This window comes from Mesitornis unicolor, unplaced genomic scaffold, assembly GCF_000695765.1.
Source record: "Mesitornis unicolor isolate BGI_N332 unplaced genomic scaffold, ASM69576v1 scaffold9819, whole genome shotgun sequence".
NCBI classification, from domain to species: domain Eukaryota; kingdom Metazoa; phylum Chordata; class Aves; order Mesitornithiformes; family Mesitornithidae; genus Mesitornis; species Mesitornis unicolor.
Genome location: NW_010206579.1, coordinates 27,269 through 44,595, shown reverse-complemented (window position 1 = coordinate 44,595; position 17,327 = coordinate 27,269). Strand labels below are relative to the sequence as shown.

The following is a 17,327-nucleotide window of genomic DNA, read 5'->3' as shown; positions in this document are numbered from 1 at the left end:
AGCAGGAATCTAGATTTCATTAGGCCCTGGAGAATCCAATCTCTAAAGACACCAGGCTCATGGACTGGATTGCTGTAGCTGTATCTTTGGGAGTCAGAAACTCACCTTGAATCCTGGTGGTCCCTGTGCCCCGGGGAGTCCTGGTATACCAGGGTTGCCTCTTTTGCCCGACATCCCTGTCACACCTTCTTCCCCATCATCACCCTGCTCCCCCTAGAAAAGAAACCCAGAAGAGGTTATGAAACAGGACATTTGTTCCACCTCTGCACAGCTTTGGGGTGACAGGGGAGCGTTGGGGTTCTGCCCTCAGCAGCACCAGGCATCTGGGCACGGGTGGATTCGCAGAGAAGCGTATAGAGGTTTGTGCATGCAACTATCTGTTTGTCAGGCCAGAAACACCAGTTCACTTCCAAACTCGTAAATGTAAGTGTAATATGTAAATGTGAACTGGAATATCTATAGCTGCATTACATCCATTTCTCCCATGTTACCATTTAGTTTTCCAGCTCCTAAGTTGTGTTTGCTATTGATGCTATAAGGTTACGATTGCAAACTCACCAGCATCCCAGGCACACCATCCTTCCCAGGCACTCCGTCCACACCGGGGGCACCCTCTTGACCCTGCCTTCCCACCACTCCTCGAGGACCTGGTAGCCCAAGGATGCCCTAAAATCACAAAGGTGTCAGTGACAGAGCTCCCAGATGGAGCTCCCCAGCATTTGCTGGGGCAGAAAATGGGATTTTTACCTACCGGTGAGCCTCTGCTCCCTGGATTGCCCCGGGCTCCTTGCTTTCCTTTTTGACCCTGCAAGTGAAAAAAGAAAGACATCTAAAATTGCAGCAGTCCTAGCACAACTCCACTTGGGAGCCTGACTTCAGGGTGTGCTTTTGGATAATGGTTGGAAAGAGTTTTATAAAAAGGAGATTTATAAAGTCAGTTGCTCCAACGCTGGGGAATGAACTGCTATTTGGTTTTATTACAAGTGATTCTTCGTACGTCTTGAGAGTTCTAGGGCAGGAATGAATAGCTAGAAGGCAAGGACCTACATTTTTCCTAATACAGAGCAGATGAGGACAAATAAAGCAGGATGAACTCGAGGGAGAACTCAGTGCACTGGCAAACATTAGAACAAGATGCTTAAAACCTGCGTCCTCTGTCAGTTCATGGGCAGCCCAGCGCAGAACCAGGACCCAGCAAGTCTTCTGCAGGGCGTTCAGTAAGAGCTTTTCTCTGCAAGGTAGCTGGCTCTATTTTGGAAAGTTAATGGAAATGAAAAGAGCATCTTGTGCCTAAAATGTGCAATGCTGCTTTGTGAATAAAGACATAAAAGAAATACTCCTGGGGTTTATTAGCTGTAAAAAGGATTAATTTCTGCAGAAAGAATGGAAAACTCAGCCTCATCACCTTCACTAGGGCTCTCTTAGTGAGGTCATGTACTAAAGCACTTTTAAATGGAACCACTGCATTTTCTGTGCATTGTTTCTCCATCTGCAGAAGACCACGCAGGCCAGCTACATGAAAGACAGACTCCTGGGGGTGCTTTCTCTGCTATTCATTAGACTCAAAGGCAGTTCCAGATTGTCCATCGATGGGTAGACTTTATTTATCTTATCGCCCGGTACGCTTTTTGCCAAGAACACCTACTGTAGGTTAAACTATCATCTGGCATTACCCCAGCAACCTCAGATTAAAAATCCTGACATCTGCCAAAAGGAAGCAGGAATTTGCTGAGTATTGAGGTCACATACTTATGTTTTAGCAAATAAAGTCCCTGATCTGTGAGAATAATTAGCAAGTTGTCATTATGGCCAGATGTGGAGGTAGGAGTACATATGATGTACCCCAATGAACCTCGAAGGACCCATGTGTGCTGTATTTACTTGCTCAATAAGGAAGTTAGAGGGACTCTTATAAGAAACAAAACTGCGTGGATAAGTGCACTCCAAATCTGGAAAGAGTTTCAAGCCAGAGAAGTTTATGGTTCAAGTGAAAGAGAGAGACACTTGCCTGGCTCAGACCTCCTGAGGGACAGACGAGCCAGCTGTGGCTGGAGGCACCACAAACAGGGGTGTGGGAAAGAGACGCAACCCATGGCCATGACTAAAGACCTGCCCAAGAGTCACCCATCGTGCTGGGGCTGTAATTGTCTTGATCTTCCCCAGCTCCACAAAACCAACAAACTACTGGGCTGGGACACTCAAATACATGTGTACAGCCCTCCCACTAGGTTCAACGCAGTCTTTCATGGCATAGACCATAGGCCAAATCACACATGGAGGGGAAAAACATGAGAGTCCTCTTAATTAGACATTTTCCTTAAACTTGGGACACCATAAATCCACCCTGCTGAAACCTACCACATCACCTTTGGATCCCTTTGCTCCTGGCTGGCCTGGTGGTCCAGGATCCCCCTACAAAACACAAGTGAGAAAAATCTGCTTGAAATTCTCTTCTGGCAGTGTCTCGCATAAAGTACCCAGAGCAGCATTTTGTTTTGTGCCCTAACAATGCTGACCGTATGGAAACAATTCAAGGGAAGAGGCTGTGCTCATACAGGCCTCCTGGGGAAAAAAGGGGCAAGGAACTGTCTCTGGTGAGCATTTAACAGGGTGTCAATGGGAGAAGCAGCAATGCTACCCCCTCACTTGGGTGGTGTTTGTATTTGTGGCGACCAATTTCTGGACTAATACCAAACAAGTGGTAAGGACACACCTGCAGAGCTCTCCTCCTTCAGCTTGCTTCTGAGCCACTTATTTCTAATTGCTCTTTACCAAAGACAGCCCAAAGCTCCTGCTACGATCTGAAACACTGATCTCTGAGGAGACACCGCTCCTTAGAATAAGCTACATCCACAGGGAAATGCAGCCGCTTTACCCGTTTCTAGGCCGTATGACATAGCACTAAGAGTTTATCCCAAAATAGACTCTGTTGTTCTTCCCAACAGCCCTACAAAGAATGGGAAATGACTCAACTTTATTTCCCAATACAAACTACATTTAATGTGCTGCTGCACTCACAGTTGCAATAGTCACATACCTAAATTAGACACTGCCGTACATAGCAAGGGAATAAAAACTCCTTCCCTTAAATTCAGTCCAATTAGTTTAGTCTTTCATAAATGCACTGGCTTGAGAGGAAATACCATGCTGGCAGAGTAACATGGTCTTGCCTCACACTGGACCAGCTCTCAGCAGCAGCACGACAAATATATCATATCCAAGCAGACTCGTCCACTGTCACTGCCATATCCTGCTGCCCATCTCCTATTTCCACCTGGATCCTTCAGAAAAAACAGTTCTGGAGACAGGCTTCTGGGAGCGCCCCCTGATCTGTCAACCACTTATTGGTCTCACATGTGACTCAAAATGCCCATTCTATCAGCCCGGCGTATGGAAATGCACACATTGCACTTCACAGCTCACCACACATCCCTTACTGCCGCCCTTCCTACCTTCCTTCCTTTTTACATCTGTTTTTCACACACGTGTGACATTGGGTAGCTTACAATAAAGCAGCGTCTCTTACAGGTAAGCCTTGCTGTCCAGGTTTTCCTCTTTCTCCATCAAACCCTTCTTGACCCTTAAATAAAAAACAGAGAGGGAACATATGTTTGTTCTTGGGTACTTTTGTGGCAATGGGAAACAAAAACGTACGTAACATGTATGGGGCAGGAGAAGCTATATGTATCTGCATTCTGCTAGTACAGAAATGTTGAAGCTTACAGGTAGCGTGTGTACTCCTGTGGATACGCATTGGAAAGAAGTAGCTAAGAGGAACTGCTAATCACCATCTAAACAGGATAGAAGGCCTTCTAATGCACCCCTGAATACACACAGCATTAATTTAAGTGAACAGTTGGAGACTGCTGTCCTACAAAATAGGCAGCAGCACTACTACCCTGGTGAATTTAACCTCTGTACATTACTGTAATGGGTTGCTCTGATGAGCTGCTTTTGGATGGAGGCAAGATTTAGTCCTTAAAGCCTCTGCAGATCAACACCAATGAGCTGGAGATGTCCTGCAAAGAGGGCATCAGGAGCACAGGGGAATCATTCATAACCCTGGTCTTGCTTTTGAGAGAAATCTCGCTAAGATTTTGGAAGCTTTCAAACCTGTAAGTTAATAGAGATCTTCCCTTGAAAGAGCCTACAGCCATGGCCACATCAGTCTTGAATTTTGTCCAGCATTAACATGACCTCTCTTGCACACATCTTACCCAAGGTATTTCCTGGATAATCATAAATACCTCTAATTATGTGGTCCTGCTCATTCTTTCAGTCCCATGTGCTCAGGCAAGTGCACACCATTGTGAGATGCTGACCTGCGGGACCTACATCTACCTTCATCTAAATTTATACCTCTTCAGCTAAAGGTAAGGAATTGCTCCTCATTTCAAACACAGCCATGTACAGCGGTTGACAAGGCAAAACAGCAGGTTATGAGTCATGGCTACTGGGCAAAGCGTAGTCTTTCTGTAGGCTGATGCAGGCTGGAAGTGTTTCCCCAAGACAAACATTTCTGAATAATATTGGAAATAAGACTCACAGGATAACCAGGGTCTCCAGGCTCCCCTCGATCTCCTCTGTCACCAACGGGGCCCTACAACAACACAACAAAGACTTAACATGGATGTAAACAACCTGTCATCCACAGAATCTCGATGACTTGTGCATGTTCTACAAGCAAGGAAGCAACCCAATCAGTCCAGCTGCAAAAATCAGGCCAAGATAGATAAGAGAAGGGATTTAACATCTTACTCTGTCTCCAGGCGGTCCCTGTGGGCCTTCTACCTTCCCATCATCACCTTGTTCTCCCTGTGAATAAAAGTACTGGTATTAATATAGACAGCAGATTATATGGCAAATGTTTCTGTAAAGACCTGATCCAGTCCTCCCATATCATGGGCTCCTAAGTCAAAGACTCTATTGAATTTACTGATTTTTCATCCAAAGAAAAGCCTAAATGATTTTATGTTTGTTTGTTTGTTTCACAACCTGCGGTGCACTGACTCATCACATTGCTTTCCTGGTTTCTGTGGTGGTTGTTTCTGCCTGGCGTAACCATCCTCCCTAAGGAACCAGGTGCAAAGAGTTATTTTCAACAATTCCTAAAACTAAGCAAGAAGCACGTAATTACGACATTATGGGAAATAGTTCCCTGCCTCTGCATTTCATTGCCAACAGTCAAGCCAAACTCTTTAATCAACCATTTCCCCACCCTCCTTGAGTGCTGCCTGGGCTGTCAAGGAAGCAAGGGTGGTGTGGATGGGCTCCCTGGTTGAGTGCCACCATTGTGGGCTTGGTTCTCAGTTGATCAGGTGAGGGGGTCAGCCCCTTGCACGCTCGCTGTGTGAGCAGCTCCACTGGTTGATGGGATGCTCCTCAGAAAGAGCTCAGAGCTTATGGTTTGGCTGGTAGATAACATCACCCGGATTATTTATAACTCCCTAAAACATCCACAGAGAGATCCCTCAAGACTTAACGCAGACACTATCTTTTTCAATTCCGTTGTATAAGTCAGTCGGGGTCATGGTGTCCTATTTTCTCTGGAGTCTAGCTCAGAGATGGCTGTTTCTTTACTCCCCATGGAAGACAGCTACATTCCAGCTCCTCCAGTTTTTGGCTACTTCACATCACTGAGTCTCTGGCACTCTGGCTCCTTAGGATGGACGTGTCTCGGAGCTTCTTTGCTATTGCAGCTACTGGAGAGAGGAGGTCTGGGAGGGTTCTGGCACAGTGGAGCTGCTGTGTTTGGACTGCCTGGGGTGCTCCTAGAGCCTCAAGCATCCAAATCTCCATAGCTACAGAGAGCCAAGTTTTCCACAGACTTCTGCAGTTCTCAGTGGCTGCATCAGCCCTTTCTGGTGTATTTATGAATGTCTTTGACTTTCTTTCTGGGCTACTCTCATCTTCTCTTTGAGAAACAGCTGCTGATGGTAACAGTGCTTGGGCAATTACTCAGTGATCCTGCTGATAGAAGGCATTTGGGGTGCTTTGCTTGTACGTGTTGTTTGGTAACAACACATCTGGAGCAGTGAATAACGCTCAGTGAAAAAAGCTCTATGATGGTGGAGCCAATAGCTTCATTTCTGTAGGAACCAGGTCATGGCTTGGAATCAGGGCTGTGTCACTTTTGAGAGAGACACGCTGACCCACACTGAATTCTCATGGGCTCAGCACCAGTATTGACATTTACAAGTTGGCAGAATAAGGCTCAGGATTTGGCAAAATCACTTGCAGTTAACCTCAACAGATAGCAAAGAGCTCAGTGCATCTCTCTCCATTACATGATTGATAACGGTGGCAATTTCTGCCTCAGCTGCTGTGCCATGTGTTGGATGAACGCTGCCAGGTCTTCACAAGTACTCACAGGTTACGGTCATGCTGTCCTTAAGAGGTTGTGTGCTGGGTGGTGAACTCCAGGGTACTTGTCTGGGGTTTTGAGGAGGTACTGTGGTAGAAGAAATATATAGGGAGAAACTGTGCCAGGATGGCTTGAGAATAAAGTACTGAGGAAGACGGATGGAGAAATTTGGGTGGCAGAGAGAAAGTAATGTCTAACAGGCTCTGCCAACAGTTTCCAGTGCTACTGAATTTGCTGGTTGAAGTCAGCAGAAGAATAACTGGTTTGCTTTCTAGCCAATATCAAAGGAAGGTAGGATAGAAGGGAAACAGAGCCACCATTTCTCAAGTCCCAGAAAAAAAAAATCCCAGTATACGTGTTACTATGCAGAAGTCTTGGCACCGATTGCTTCTGCTCAAACAGGATGTGAACACCTTGCCATTTGGGAGCTGAGGCGAGCGTGATGAACTCAAGGAAAGCTCATAATTCTGGGGACCCTTGAAGAGCATCAAGACCCACAGACTTTCTCCCCAGAGCTGAGGGGTGGCTTTGTGTCCCTGTGAGCCTAATTCTCACCTTGTCCTTTGTCTTCTGACTGAGAAAATCCTGCAGGACTGGTCAGCTCTAGGACTGCGAGACTGAGCTCCTCCAGGACTTCCTGATGCCTCAGCTGCTCAAGAGGGAGATGAAAGGTCTGCGCTAATTCTTCGGAAAGTTGCAGTGAAAAAAAGTTAGAGTAAAGGGCAGCAAAGTAAACATGTTGGGATACAAATGGAAAATGCATGGAGAAGAAGGGAAGGCTTGTTGTTGTTGGCTCCTGTCCCAAAGTGAGATACACCAGTTTGTAATTTTTAAAAGGATCCCATCTGGACTGCTTTAAGCAGCTGCCAAGTGCAGGCGTCTGCTCTGAGCAAGGCCTCTTTGAGGAGCTGTAAACGTATTAAATGTGGCGGAGTAGCTGGCTGGTATGGCACAAGGGAGCTGGATTCCACAGTAATGCCTCTCACCAAGCCGCTTTCTTTTCTGGGAAAGGAAAGACCTTCCCCACCATTAAATATCCTCCTTTTTCAGCACAGCTAAGTTTACCACACTGTATAAAGCTCTCTGTAGTCACAGTCCCCTTTTTGATTCCTCTTCATTTCTCAGATTCAGGCTTCCACTTTCACCTTCGCATGCACATGTGAGGTTACAGATGTCCAGAGGGCATGAATCTGTCTGTCCTTAGGCTGGGATCCAGTCAACTCTTTGGAGATAAGAAGGAAGGACGGGTAAGAAAACTTAGATGCAAGACTTTTGTGGAGCACTTGGATGCTGCAGGAAATGGAGCTGGAGGCGCAGCATGTGATGCTGTGCTCTCCTGGTTCAGCTGGAGCTGCTCCCCAGCAAGAAGCCAGCAGGGCCGCTGAACTTCCAGGAAGATGTGAGTGAGATCCGGCTGTCAGTGGTCATGAACAGATCTGTCTGCTCTCACCAGGGTGCATTAGATGCTTCAGTGTCTTTCTCAGGCTTCAGCTTGGCTACCTGCATGTAGAATTCATTTTATCTTCAGTGTCGCTGTGCGCTGATAACACAAGATCCATGTTACCTCCGAGGGACTGCTCTTTCAGTGTCTGTTTGCAGAAGAATATTGCGTTGGTGAAGTGAAGAGTGCTTCACTGAACACTTCAGATTAATAACTTGGGAACCATTTACTACTGAAATGATGGGAGTTTACAAGAAGATGGCAACTTTTAGTGTTTTAAAATAAAACAACAGCTGCGATTTAAACAATTGAGTTACATATCTGCACATCTCTTCCTCCATCTGCTGCAACACCAATGGCTGATTTCACTTTTGGCAGTCATGACTTGCAATTTTTTGCCAGGATGCTCAAGTTTCTACAGTGGGACTGTGAGAAACCCCTGGCCAGGCTCTCAGTTGACAGTGTGCTTGGTCATGAGCTCTCACATCATTACCCTGGGCTGGTTGTGCTTGGTTAACACTTGCCACTTCCTGCACAGCCACTCAGAATACACCTGAATGTTGCTGAGGTCTGGAAGAGCAGCTTTGGAAGCAAAGTGTTAGAAAGGCTGGGGGTCGAGAGGAAATTCAATGAGGCAGTGATGGAGATGTGGAGCAGCAGGAACATCACCAGTTGTTCCTGCACCATGAACGTGTTTCAGCAGCAGGAAATGAGAGAAAAAGCAGCATGACCAGTGAAATTTATGAAGCACGTGAATATCTTGGTGGAACACAACAGCTCACCCTGCCCTGCTGACTGCTGGCCACCAGCACGGAGATTCACTGCTGCACCAGAGCGCAGAGTTCTGACACCAAGGGGCCTGAGCTGAAAGGACACATTCAAATTCCCAGCAAAGACCTGCCCTTGGGATCTCCATCCCACAAACTCCTCTTATAAGCACTGAAGCTCCTGCCTGGACATGTACAGAGGCAATCACACCTGTGTGCAGAGAACTGGAAGCTCCCTCAGCGATGGGGAGGTGGATAATCAGTGATCATCCACCTTTCCTCTTCATGGGGACCCCATGACTGACCAGTCCCAATTACCACCCCTTCCCTTCCCACACCGGGGGAGGGAGCATTGCTACCGGAGGCACGTGAGGGGCTCCATCGCACTGCGAGTGCAGCCAACGCCAGCTGGGCCGTCCCTGGAGTGCGGAGCCGCCAGCTCCGCCGACAGGAAACCATTAAGGCATGAGTCACTTCTCCAGCCTGAACTGGTTACGGCCGTGCTGACTCAGCAAAAGGGGAACAACACAAGGGGAAAGCTGCTGTGGAAAGAGGGCTCTGACTCAGGCCAGCTGCGGCAAGGGGGCTTGTCGAGGGGTGTGGGCGATGAGCGAGGTAAGGGGGTAGCAGACAATGAGGAGAACGGAGCAAGGGCGATGGAGAGACCGGTTCTGCCTCGCTCACAACACGCTGATGGCTGATTTAAGCACAGAGGGGCAGCTTGCTGAAGATCAGCTAGTCATTGCAGGGTGTTATTCTGAGTTGATCACAGAAAGCTACAAGTCTGATGCCTTTTGGCTTGGGGATTGAGCAGAATTTCTGTGGATGCTGGGAAAATAAGTCCCCAGAACACACGGTGGCTGGCTCAGCCACCAGCACAAAGGCACGTGGTGCCTGGAAAGCTGGTGCTGGTAGCCAATGCCAACAGAAGACAAGTTGGCTAAACTCTGTGAACTTACCTTTTCCCCCTTTGGCCCTGGTGGTCCAACTGGCCCTGGTGGTCCTGCATGTCCCTGTGGAGAGCAGACAGCTTGTGAAGAGACAGGAAAGAGCTGCTCGACTCAAGGTCCTCCCTGGTTTACTGCCAGGTCTCGCCAGCCCTGTGTTGTGCATCCCAGCTTCAGAGGAACACACAGGTCATGGAAGAGATGAACCAAATAGATCTGGAGAAGTCATCTCGGTGCAAATTGAGACTAGAGAAATAACTAACTGAACTCCAGATCAGAAAGAAATCATAGTTTAAGAACAATTTTTGCATCCTGGAGTGGCAGTTTTGCTACATTTGAGAACAGAGAGAAGCTGAAGAGTGAAAATAAAAACCTTACCTGGTAACCCTTTAGGCCAGGTTCCCCTTGAGCACCCATCCTTCCTGGAGCACCCTGCAGAGGCAAACACAGAAAGCACCATGAAAGCAGCCAGTATTACCCCACAAGAAGAGGATGCACTGGGCTATGCAAAGCAAAGCTTGGCACCACATGGGACTGTGGCCACCCATTCTCGGCCACCAGTGAGCTTTGCTGCAGCCATCTGAAATGCTCTTGCTTGACTTTAATCCCGTACACATGGAAAGTGATGCTAGGAGCACAGTTTGTGCCTTTGCCACCCCATAGCAATACGTTCTCCACATCATTCAGATTTGCTACCAGAAATGGCTGCGCAGTGTGTGCTCTTCATCCGCCCTTCTGGATGTCTTTACATACAAGTGAGCTCTGTGCTAGGCAGTCCACCAGTGAGACCATTCTCATGCACGACCTAATCCTAAACTGTTGGGAGGAAGCCTTTCAGCGTGGGTCCTGAGGCCAAGAAAGAAGTTTTCTGGGTTGTGATGAGGGCACTGCAAGAGCTGTTTATTGCATCTTTAGCAGACTGAACAAAAGGGTTTAAATCACATCATCAGATTAAAGTGAATTGCAAACTTTCCACATAATCCCATTTAGAGTGGAAGAAAGCCCTTTCCACAAGACAGACTGCAGAGACGTGTTCAGTCCAATATTCTGCTGCTCAGATATTGCTTTGCTTCCTTGTGAAATAACCCATGGAGGCTTTGCCAAAGAATATGAAGGGAGGATATAAGGGGAGGCCATAATTTTTAGTGCAGGAAAACACTATCAATTGAACTATTACTCCATCACTGATTTGCTACTGTTCTGAAACATTGCTGCAATTCACGGTTCATAAATAACTCCTGCTTTTTCACTAAGTTCTACCCAATATCGTGCAAGAAGTTTCCTTACCAGTCTGCAATGCATGAGGAGGTAGTTATTACTGCTGCTGTCTCAGTGCATTTGTCTCATGTTCCTAAAGTAAATTAACTTTCTTCCTTCTCTGCCATACTATTGCAGTTCTCTCTGAAAGCCTTGCCTTCAATCCCCAACTCAAACCCTTTCCCATGCTATATCTCTTCCTGCTGCAAGTGTTTTAGATAAGTACATCAAGAGTGGGTGTAGAAACAGGGCAGAAGTCCAAGACAGATCCTTACAACAACACAGTTTGACTTGGAAGCAGCTCTTGCCATGAATGTGCAGTCTCAAAGGGAAAGATCTTAGCAAAAAATAGCTTATCAGTTCACTCCCTTCTCAAGAAAAATCCCCAATACTTCAGCCCATCTGCAGAGTTGGGAAGAGCCAATGCGATGCAACGTGAGCTGGGTTCACAGGACACCAGTGCAGCCATCATTGTGGAGCCTCTCCTGTACTGCTCAACGCGAGTGTTAAGCTGTTGTGCTCAATTAAGGCCACTGAACAATTTCACTTTCTGTGCTCTCAAGCCTCTGTTGGGTTCCCTGCTTCATTCAGGCCTGTGCCCACCACTGCTAGCCACGTTTCTGCATGTTGTGTTCAACCATTTGCAGAGCTCTTCTCACCATAGGTCCCAGGGTACCTCGGGATCCTTTAGGGCCTTGGTTCCCCTTCGGCCCCTGCTTCCCTGGAGCTCCTGTCTCACCCAGCTGTCCCTGGTAGCCCTTGCTGCCCTGCAGAACAAAAGCACCGTCATTAACACAGGGTGAAATTGCTTCTACAGATGAACATTAAAGACGAGCAAAGGAAGAGAGATCCAGAGGAGGAGATGTTACCAATGGGAGAGGTTCCTACCTTCTGGCCAGGCTTGCCCTTTTCTCCCTGTTTTCCTGGTTTCCCTTCTGGTCCCTAGGAGAGCAAAAAAAGCTGTTGGAATGGGAAAGAAAAGAAGTCCCATTCCAACCAACCACCCTGAGTGTACTTCCCTGGTACACTCAACCCTGACAGCGTCCTCACCCAACCTATCCTGCTCCCACAGGAGCAACAAGGCTGGGAAGTGATACAGGTAAGGCCGTGATTCACGGGGACTACAGATGGGGTATGGCTGAGTTTGTTCTTGAGCTGCTCCAGCGCACAGAGGAGAAGGAAACCTCACTGCTTAGAGGTGGAAAGGTCTCTGTGCCCAGGTGACTACAGGGCAATGTGGCTGAAACGTGAAATTTTTCATCTTCAGATCACATCAAAGAGGCAGGTGATGGAAAACCACCATCTGATGTGTCTGTCTGTCCTCAAGGACGCAAAACAGGAGCAGTGCTCCTTGAAGACAGCATTCGCTAAACTGAAAAGTGGTACCGACCAGCCACTGCTACAGAAAGGGCTGAAATGTGGAAAACACATTTACCATGGCCCCAGCAAAATGTTTCCCCTGGTCTGCAGAGTTGCATCTTTCAACATCAACTAAAGCACTGAACTGGATATCAATACTTTTTACATGGTTATAGGATAATGGCAGCGGAGCCATTGCTTCAACACCAATTCTCCTTATTGTCACACTGTAAAAACAAGCACTGGTTTCATTTTCTATCTACCTGCCAGGCACAGCTTTCTGCTCACAGCACAAAAACCTTCCCTCTATTTGCATTATAATTACTGCAACGCACAGCACACAGAAATCACAATAAACTGGTCAGGCAACTGGAAATGGAGTGGGATGCCAAACTTCAGGTTGGAGCCACCACAGTGAGAGACAGCAATGCTGGCAGCGAGCGCAGGTGCCTGACGGGCAGCAGAACCTGCGCCCCTCCTTGCACACACGCAGCAGAGATCAGCAGTGACGAGCCGCTGAGAACAGCACAGACTCCTCAGGGAGCCCAGGGAGTTCAGTTTTTCAGTGTTTGACCCCATTGGCTGCAAAGCAGGCAACATATTTTGGATGTGACAGAAAGAAGCATAAGTATCACTGCAGAAAATAATTCAGGCTTTTTTGGCAATTGCGACAAACTTTTCAACAGCATCTACGCACCAGCACAGCATCTCTACCGCCCAGCTCCCCAGTAAGAAGGTGTAATTTTCACCACCGTTGCTGCTGCAGTCTCAGCTGAACAAAAGCAACTTACAAAGCTCACCATATCAGGGTTTTCACTCTGATCTGAAACGTGGGCCTCATAGGTGGCTGCTCTTAACACAAAGGAGCAATTCAGAATTCTCATAGCCCTAAAGAACTGTGCCGGTTCTCCACTTCCCCAGTGGGAATAGTTCCATTCTACCCAAGACAAACATCTCAAGAGCCCGCTGTACCTACACTTATTAGAGCTTCACAGGGGACAGGTCCCTGCCGAGGACTACACAGGTGCTGCTCTGTTGCCTCTTCCACACTGCTCGGGGGCTTTGTTTGCTATTTTTTGCTGCCACTTTCCAAGAGATCACTTTTGGAATTAATTTCCCATGGACGCTGAGCAGCTGCAATAGGCGGTGGGTCCACCCATGTGGACTGACACTTTTGACAGGAATACAGGGAAATCCTCACCAGTGAAAGCAGCAGCCTGGGCAATGGCCATCCCCATCCAGCTCTGCCGCTGGCCCACCACTGGACCTGCTACCAGGTCCCTCAACTTCCCCACGTATCGGTCATGATGTGTGTAGCAAAGCAGCAATAATGCTCGCAGACCCTGTTCTGCAGTGATACCATGATGCTTCATGGCTCGAAAATTTGGAGAGTGAACAGTGGAATCACTCACAGAAGTTTACTGTCAAAACAAGATGTGAATGATTAAAGACACAAGTGAGATTTTTAATTAGTTGCATAGTGTTTTTCCATCAGCCTCCCTGGGCTGTGCACTAAGATCTTCTGGAAGCATGAGCAATAGATATTTCTTGCAAATAGGAGAAAGGCCACTTTAAGCTAAACCCAAGTAGTTCCACATTACGGGATGTGTTGCACTGTGTGTAAAAACCACAGACACCAGGGGACTGATGAGATGTACCCATTTACCACCGTGCAGGGCAGATGGACCCCGTTCACAGGAGAGGTCACAGGGACCTCACAGCTACTCCAGAAGAGTTTGAAGTACAGCCTGGTTCCCCTCACCTGGATACATCTCCCATGGAAGCAATGACTGAAACTTGCTTCCACCCTGCACTGGGAAAAGTCTTTGCTTTTCAAGAAGACAGATTCAGGCCGTAAATCTTCCCATCTGAGAAACAGAATTTCCACTCTGCTCCTAAAATCTGCCAGCATGATCATGAAGTACAGATATAGGGTTAGAGTCATCTGGGAGAGGGGAAAAAACCAAACCAAACCACGACTTTGCCAGTCCTGGCGCTGCTGCTCACAAAAACTGACCCACAGAAGACTGTGCTGTGTTCAGACAGAGCCTCCACTTTCTCTGGGTTCCTTCAGCTTGTCTCTCCTTGTTGGCAGAGTCCAAACACAGATATGGGCTCCAATAAACTCCCTGTGCTGTTTTTTTCCCCTTATGATGCATTGGCCTCGTTGAGCAGGGATGTTCATCTACTCCAGAAGGTTCTCCTGGGTCCTCCAGCCAGGGTGCGGCTCCTTCTTCATCGCTGGAGAAAATAAGATTTGGCAGCATCTCCAGCTCTTGTCAGTGATAGCGAGACCAGCTGCCACTCGCAGTAAACCATGGAGATGTTCCTTTGAGCCTCCCTCGCTGTCGTTAGCGCTCATCTGCCGGTTAAAAGCTTCGCTGGCACAAATAAATGGGTCAAACCGTGCTGGCGACACCATCAGCAGAGACGTGGCTTGGATCTCGCAGCCTGAGTCACCTCCTCGGATGGAGTAAGCTCTATCAGCAAAGGATATTTCTGTGCTCCACCAGCAGTGCTTTCTAGGACTTTGGCCAGCAGAGCTCTGCTGGTGAGCGGGAAGCCTACCACATGTCTGATTTTCCTGGATGTGGAAATTTCTCCAACTGTGCAGGAATTTTGCCCAGATGAGTTTAGAGGCAGTCCAACACTTGTCTGGGGTTCCCAGATATGCGATATCTCTACTTGTGATCTTCCAGATGTGGTTGCTGCTTGTTGCAATCCCAGACGTTCCCTGGGCACATATGCAGAATTCCCAGAAATCACTGCAATGTCACATGCTACACAGGCAGTAACAAGCCCAGCAACGACTTTGGTAGCCTTCAAAAAAGGCTAAAAAGCTCAAAAAAGGTCAGATACTTCTTCTCTGCATTCTTCGGACTCATCTGTCCAGTGATGGAAAAATCAGGGCCAGAAGACTGGGGGAAAAAATTAGATAAAAGTAAAATTTAGTGAGATGTAACTTCATCCAGGGTCCTTAAAGTACATCAGGAATCTGGCTTCTTTTGGGACCTCTTTCGCTGCAATGAAAAGTTCCCAGGGTTCCTACTCTCTTCAGTAGAGACCTCGATGAGGGGTGGAAAATGTACAAAAGCCTATACATAAAAATAATCAATTCCAAGTTCTTCTTGCTGGATTCAAATCAGTTGGGTTAGTGTGCCAAGGCACTAAACACTTGATGCTTTTATTGTCTGGGTTTATACACATTTTGTTGTGCGCTTTGGGTTACTGTTGTGCTGAGAAGACAAATCTTCTTTCCAAGACTCTTCCATGAGTGGGGTTATTTTTAAATGGTGATTTCTCTTTATATACTGCACTCTTCACCAGTGAAGCATATTGAGTACCTCCAGAAGATGATGGCATCTCTGATCAGACACAGTGGAAAGCAGCAGTTTTACAAAGTCGCATGCCTTCAGATATGCCACCAAAATGCCCAAGGAAAGTAAAACATTTATCATCTTATGTCTAACATGTTTAAAATTTCATTGCCATAATTTTATATGGGTTTTTTTAGTATGGTCGTAGATATTCCCCCAAGGGAAAGGCTGGATGGTTTATTTTCCATTGCAAACTGATGAGTGTGTAAGCAAGAAAGAGGCCTTCGGCTGCTGATGGCCTTGGCAGCAAAGACAGGTCTCTTGCACGGCCCAGCAGTAACGTTCATTGGGAGCAAACGGATGAGCAGCCCAGCTTTAAATTCTCAAGACATTGACAGTTGAAATCCATGTTACGACAAAAACATCCGGAAAAACAAAATAAGGAAGTTGAATGAACTGCGGAGAGATATGCCCCAAACGGAGCCAAACAACAAACAGCGTTACAATCCAGACCCAAACTTCCCCACGTTCAGTGATGCTCTGCTACAGGCACTGGACCCGGGGAAGTGGTTTCGGAGACGTGACTCACCGTCCTGGTTTGACTCCAGGGCAGCGGTGGCTCTTGGCCCATCACAGCACAGATATCTTTCTGCTTTGCTTGCAGACTTGCGGCACGGCACTGGAAGGAAGCTCTACGGGACACAGCACTGATGAGGTTTCTTCCCAAAGCCTATCTCAGGCAGGTTCGAGATTACTCAGGACTGTTGTGGAGCAGGAACATGTTCTGACATTTTTTTTGGGTGTCACTGAATGAAGGTCTGAGGTCACTCCTCCCTACCAAAAATGAGGCAGGAAGAAATAGAAGAACCAGGACAAAGCTACTGACTAATAAACGGAAAATGGCAATGATGACAGGAAAAAGAACGGTGATAGTTGGAGGCACTGGGCATAGAAAGAGCAGAAAACCTAAAGCAGCAATAAATGTAGGAAGCATGAAACATAGGATGACCATGCCCATATTGTTCAAGACCAGGCCAGTGAGCTCATTTAAAGGGAAATGAAAAAGCCCCATATCATTTCCTACCGCTCAGCAATGTCTCCATATGAGAACCTCTACTTAATAAACTTTGATCGAGAGAAGCCTCCCCCCATAGAGGACAGTTCACAAGCACTCAGGAAATTAGTGGGATTATTGGGGCCGGGCATTTGAAGACATAAATGTTTTGGATTTATAAGAAACACATTTCATAATCACTCTGCCGAGCAGTAGTTTGGAAGGGGAGGAGACAGGGCAGCAGCTCCTGAATGAGTATGGGGAAAGAAGAAAGACCCAACTGTTCTTAAGAAGAAAGACCTGATTGTACCGTGAGGTTCAGAGGGCTTCACTGGGATCACTGGGAAGCAATGGGCTCTTGGCCTGCTTGTGGAAACCCGAGTGGTGAGTGCAGGTAGAGCTGGCTGGCTGGATTCAAAGAAAAAGCAAGATGGGGAAATCCTATAAAAGGATCTCAAATGGAAAAACTACAGCCAGCGTCACTATGACTTCCCTTTTAATCTGAGGAACTCAGCAGAAATGTGGAATCCAACCCAAAGTCTTGTATCCCAAACTCTCTGCTTTAGTGCAAGTTCTTATCTCTGCATGCAGATGCTGCTCTGAAATATACAACTTCTGGTTTTGTGGACGAGGAGGTCTATTTAACTTAGTTTTTCTAAGTAGTCACACTGTAAGGCAGCAAAGAGCAGTGCTGTGTGCTCTGGGCTGGTTTGGTTTGTCACAAGAACTGAACTGCCACCAATCCGTTATTTTTGGGAAAATCCCTTTCCCCTCTTTGCCTCTGTTTCCTCATCTCTAAAGAAGCACGGGAGAAAAAAGCA

General features: G+C 47.1%; 1 protein-coding gene across 1 annotated transcript in view; it reads right to left on the bottom strand.

The window, feature by feature from the left end:
* Window positions 1-17,327, bottom strand: part of COL27A1 (collagen, type XXVII, alpha 1) — a gene marked incomplete at its 5' end in the record, with an annotated part of 42,439 nt that overhangs the window by 9,358 nt on the left and 15,754 nt on the right. The window contains 11 exons of the mRNA XM_010191817.1: window positions 106-213; window positions 559-666; window positions 752-805; window positions 2,359-2,412; window positions 3,527-3,580; window positions 4,547-4,600; window positions 4,759-4,815; window positions 9,532-9,585; window positions 9,898-9,951; window positions 11,436-11,543; window positions 11,665-11,718. Of these exons, the coding sequence (XP_010190119.1) occupies window positions 106-213; window positions 559-666; window positions 752-805; window positions 2,359-2,412; window positions 3,527-3,580; window positions 4,547-4,600; window positions 4,759-4,815; window positions 9,532-9,585; window positions 9,898-9,951; window positions 11,436-11,543; window positions 11,665-11,718 (759 nt within the window). The remainder of the gene's footprint in view (window positions 1-105; window positions 214-558; window positions 667-751; window positions 806-2,358; window positions 2,413-3,526; window positions 3,581-4,546; window positions 4,601-4,758; window positions 4,816-9,531; window positions 9,586-9,897; window positions 9,952-11,435; window positions 11,544-11,664; window positions 11,719-17,327) is intronic.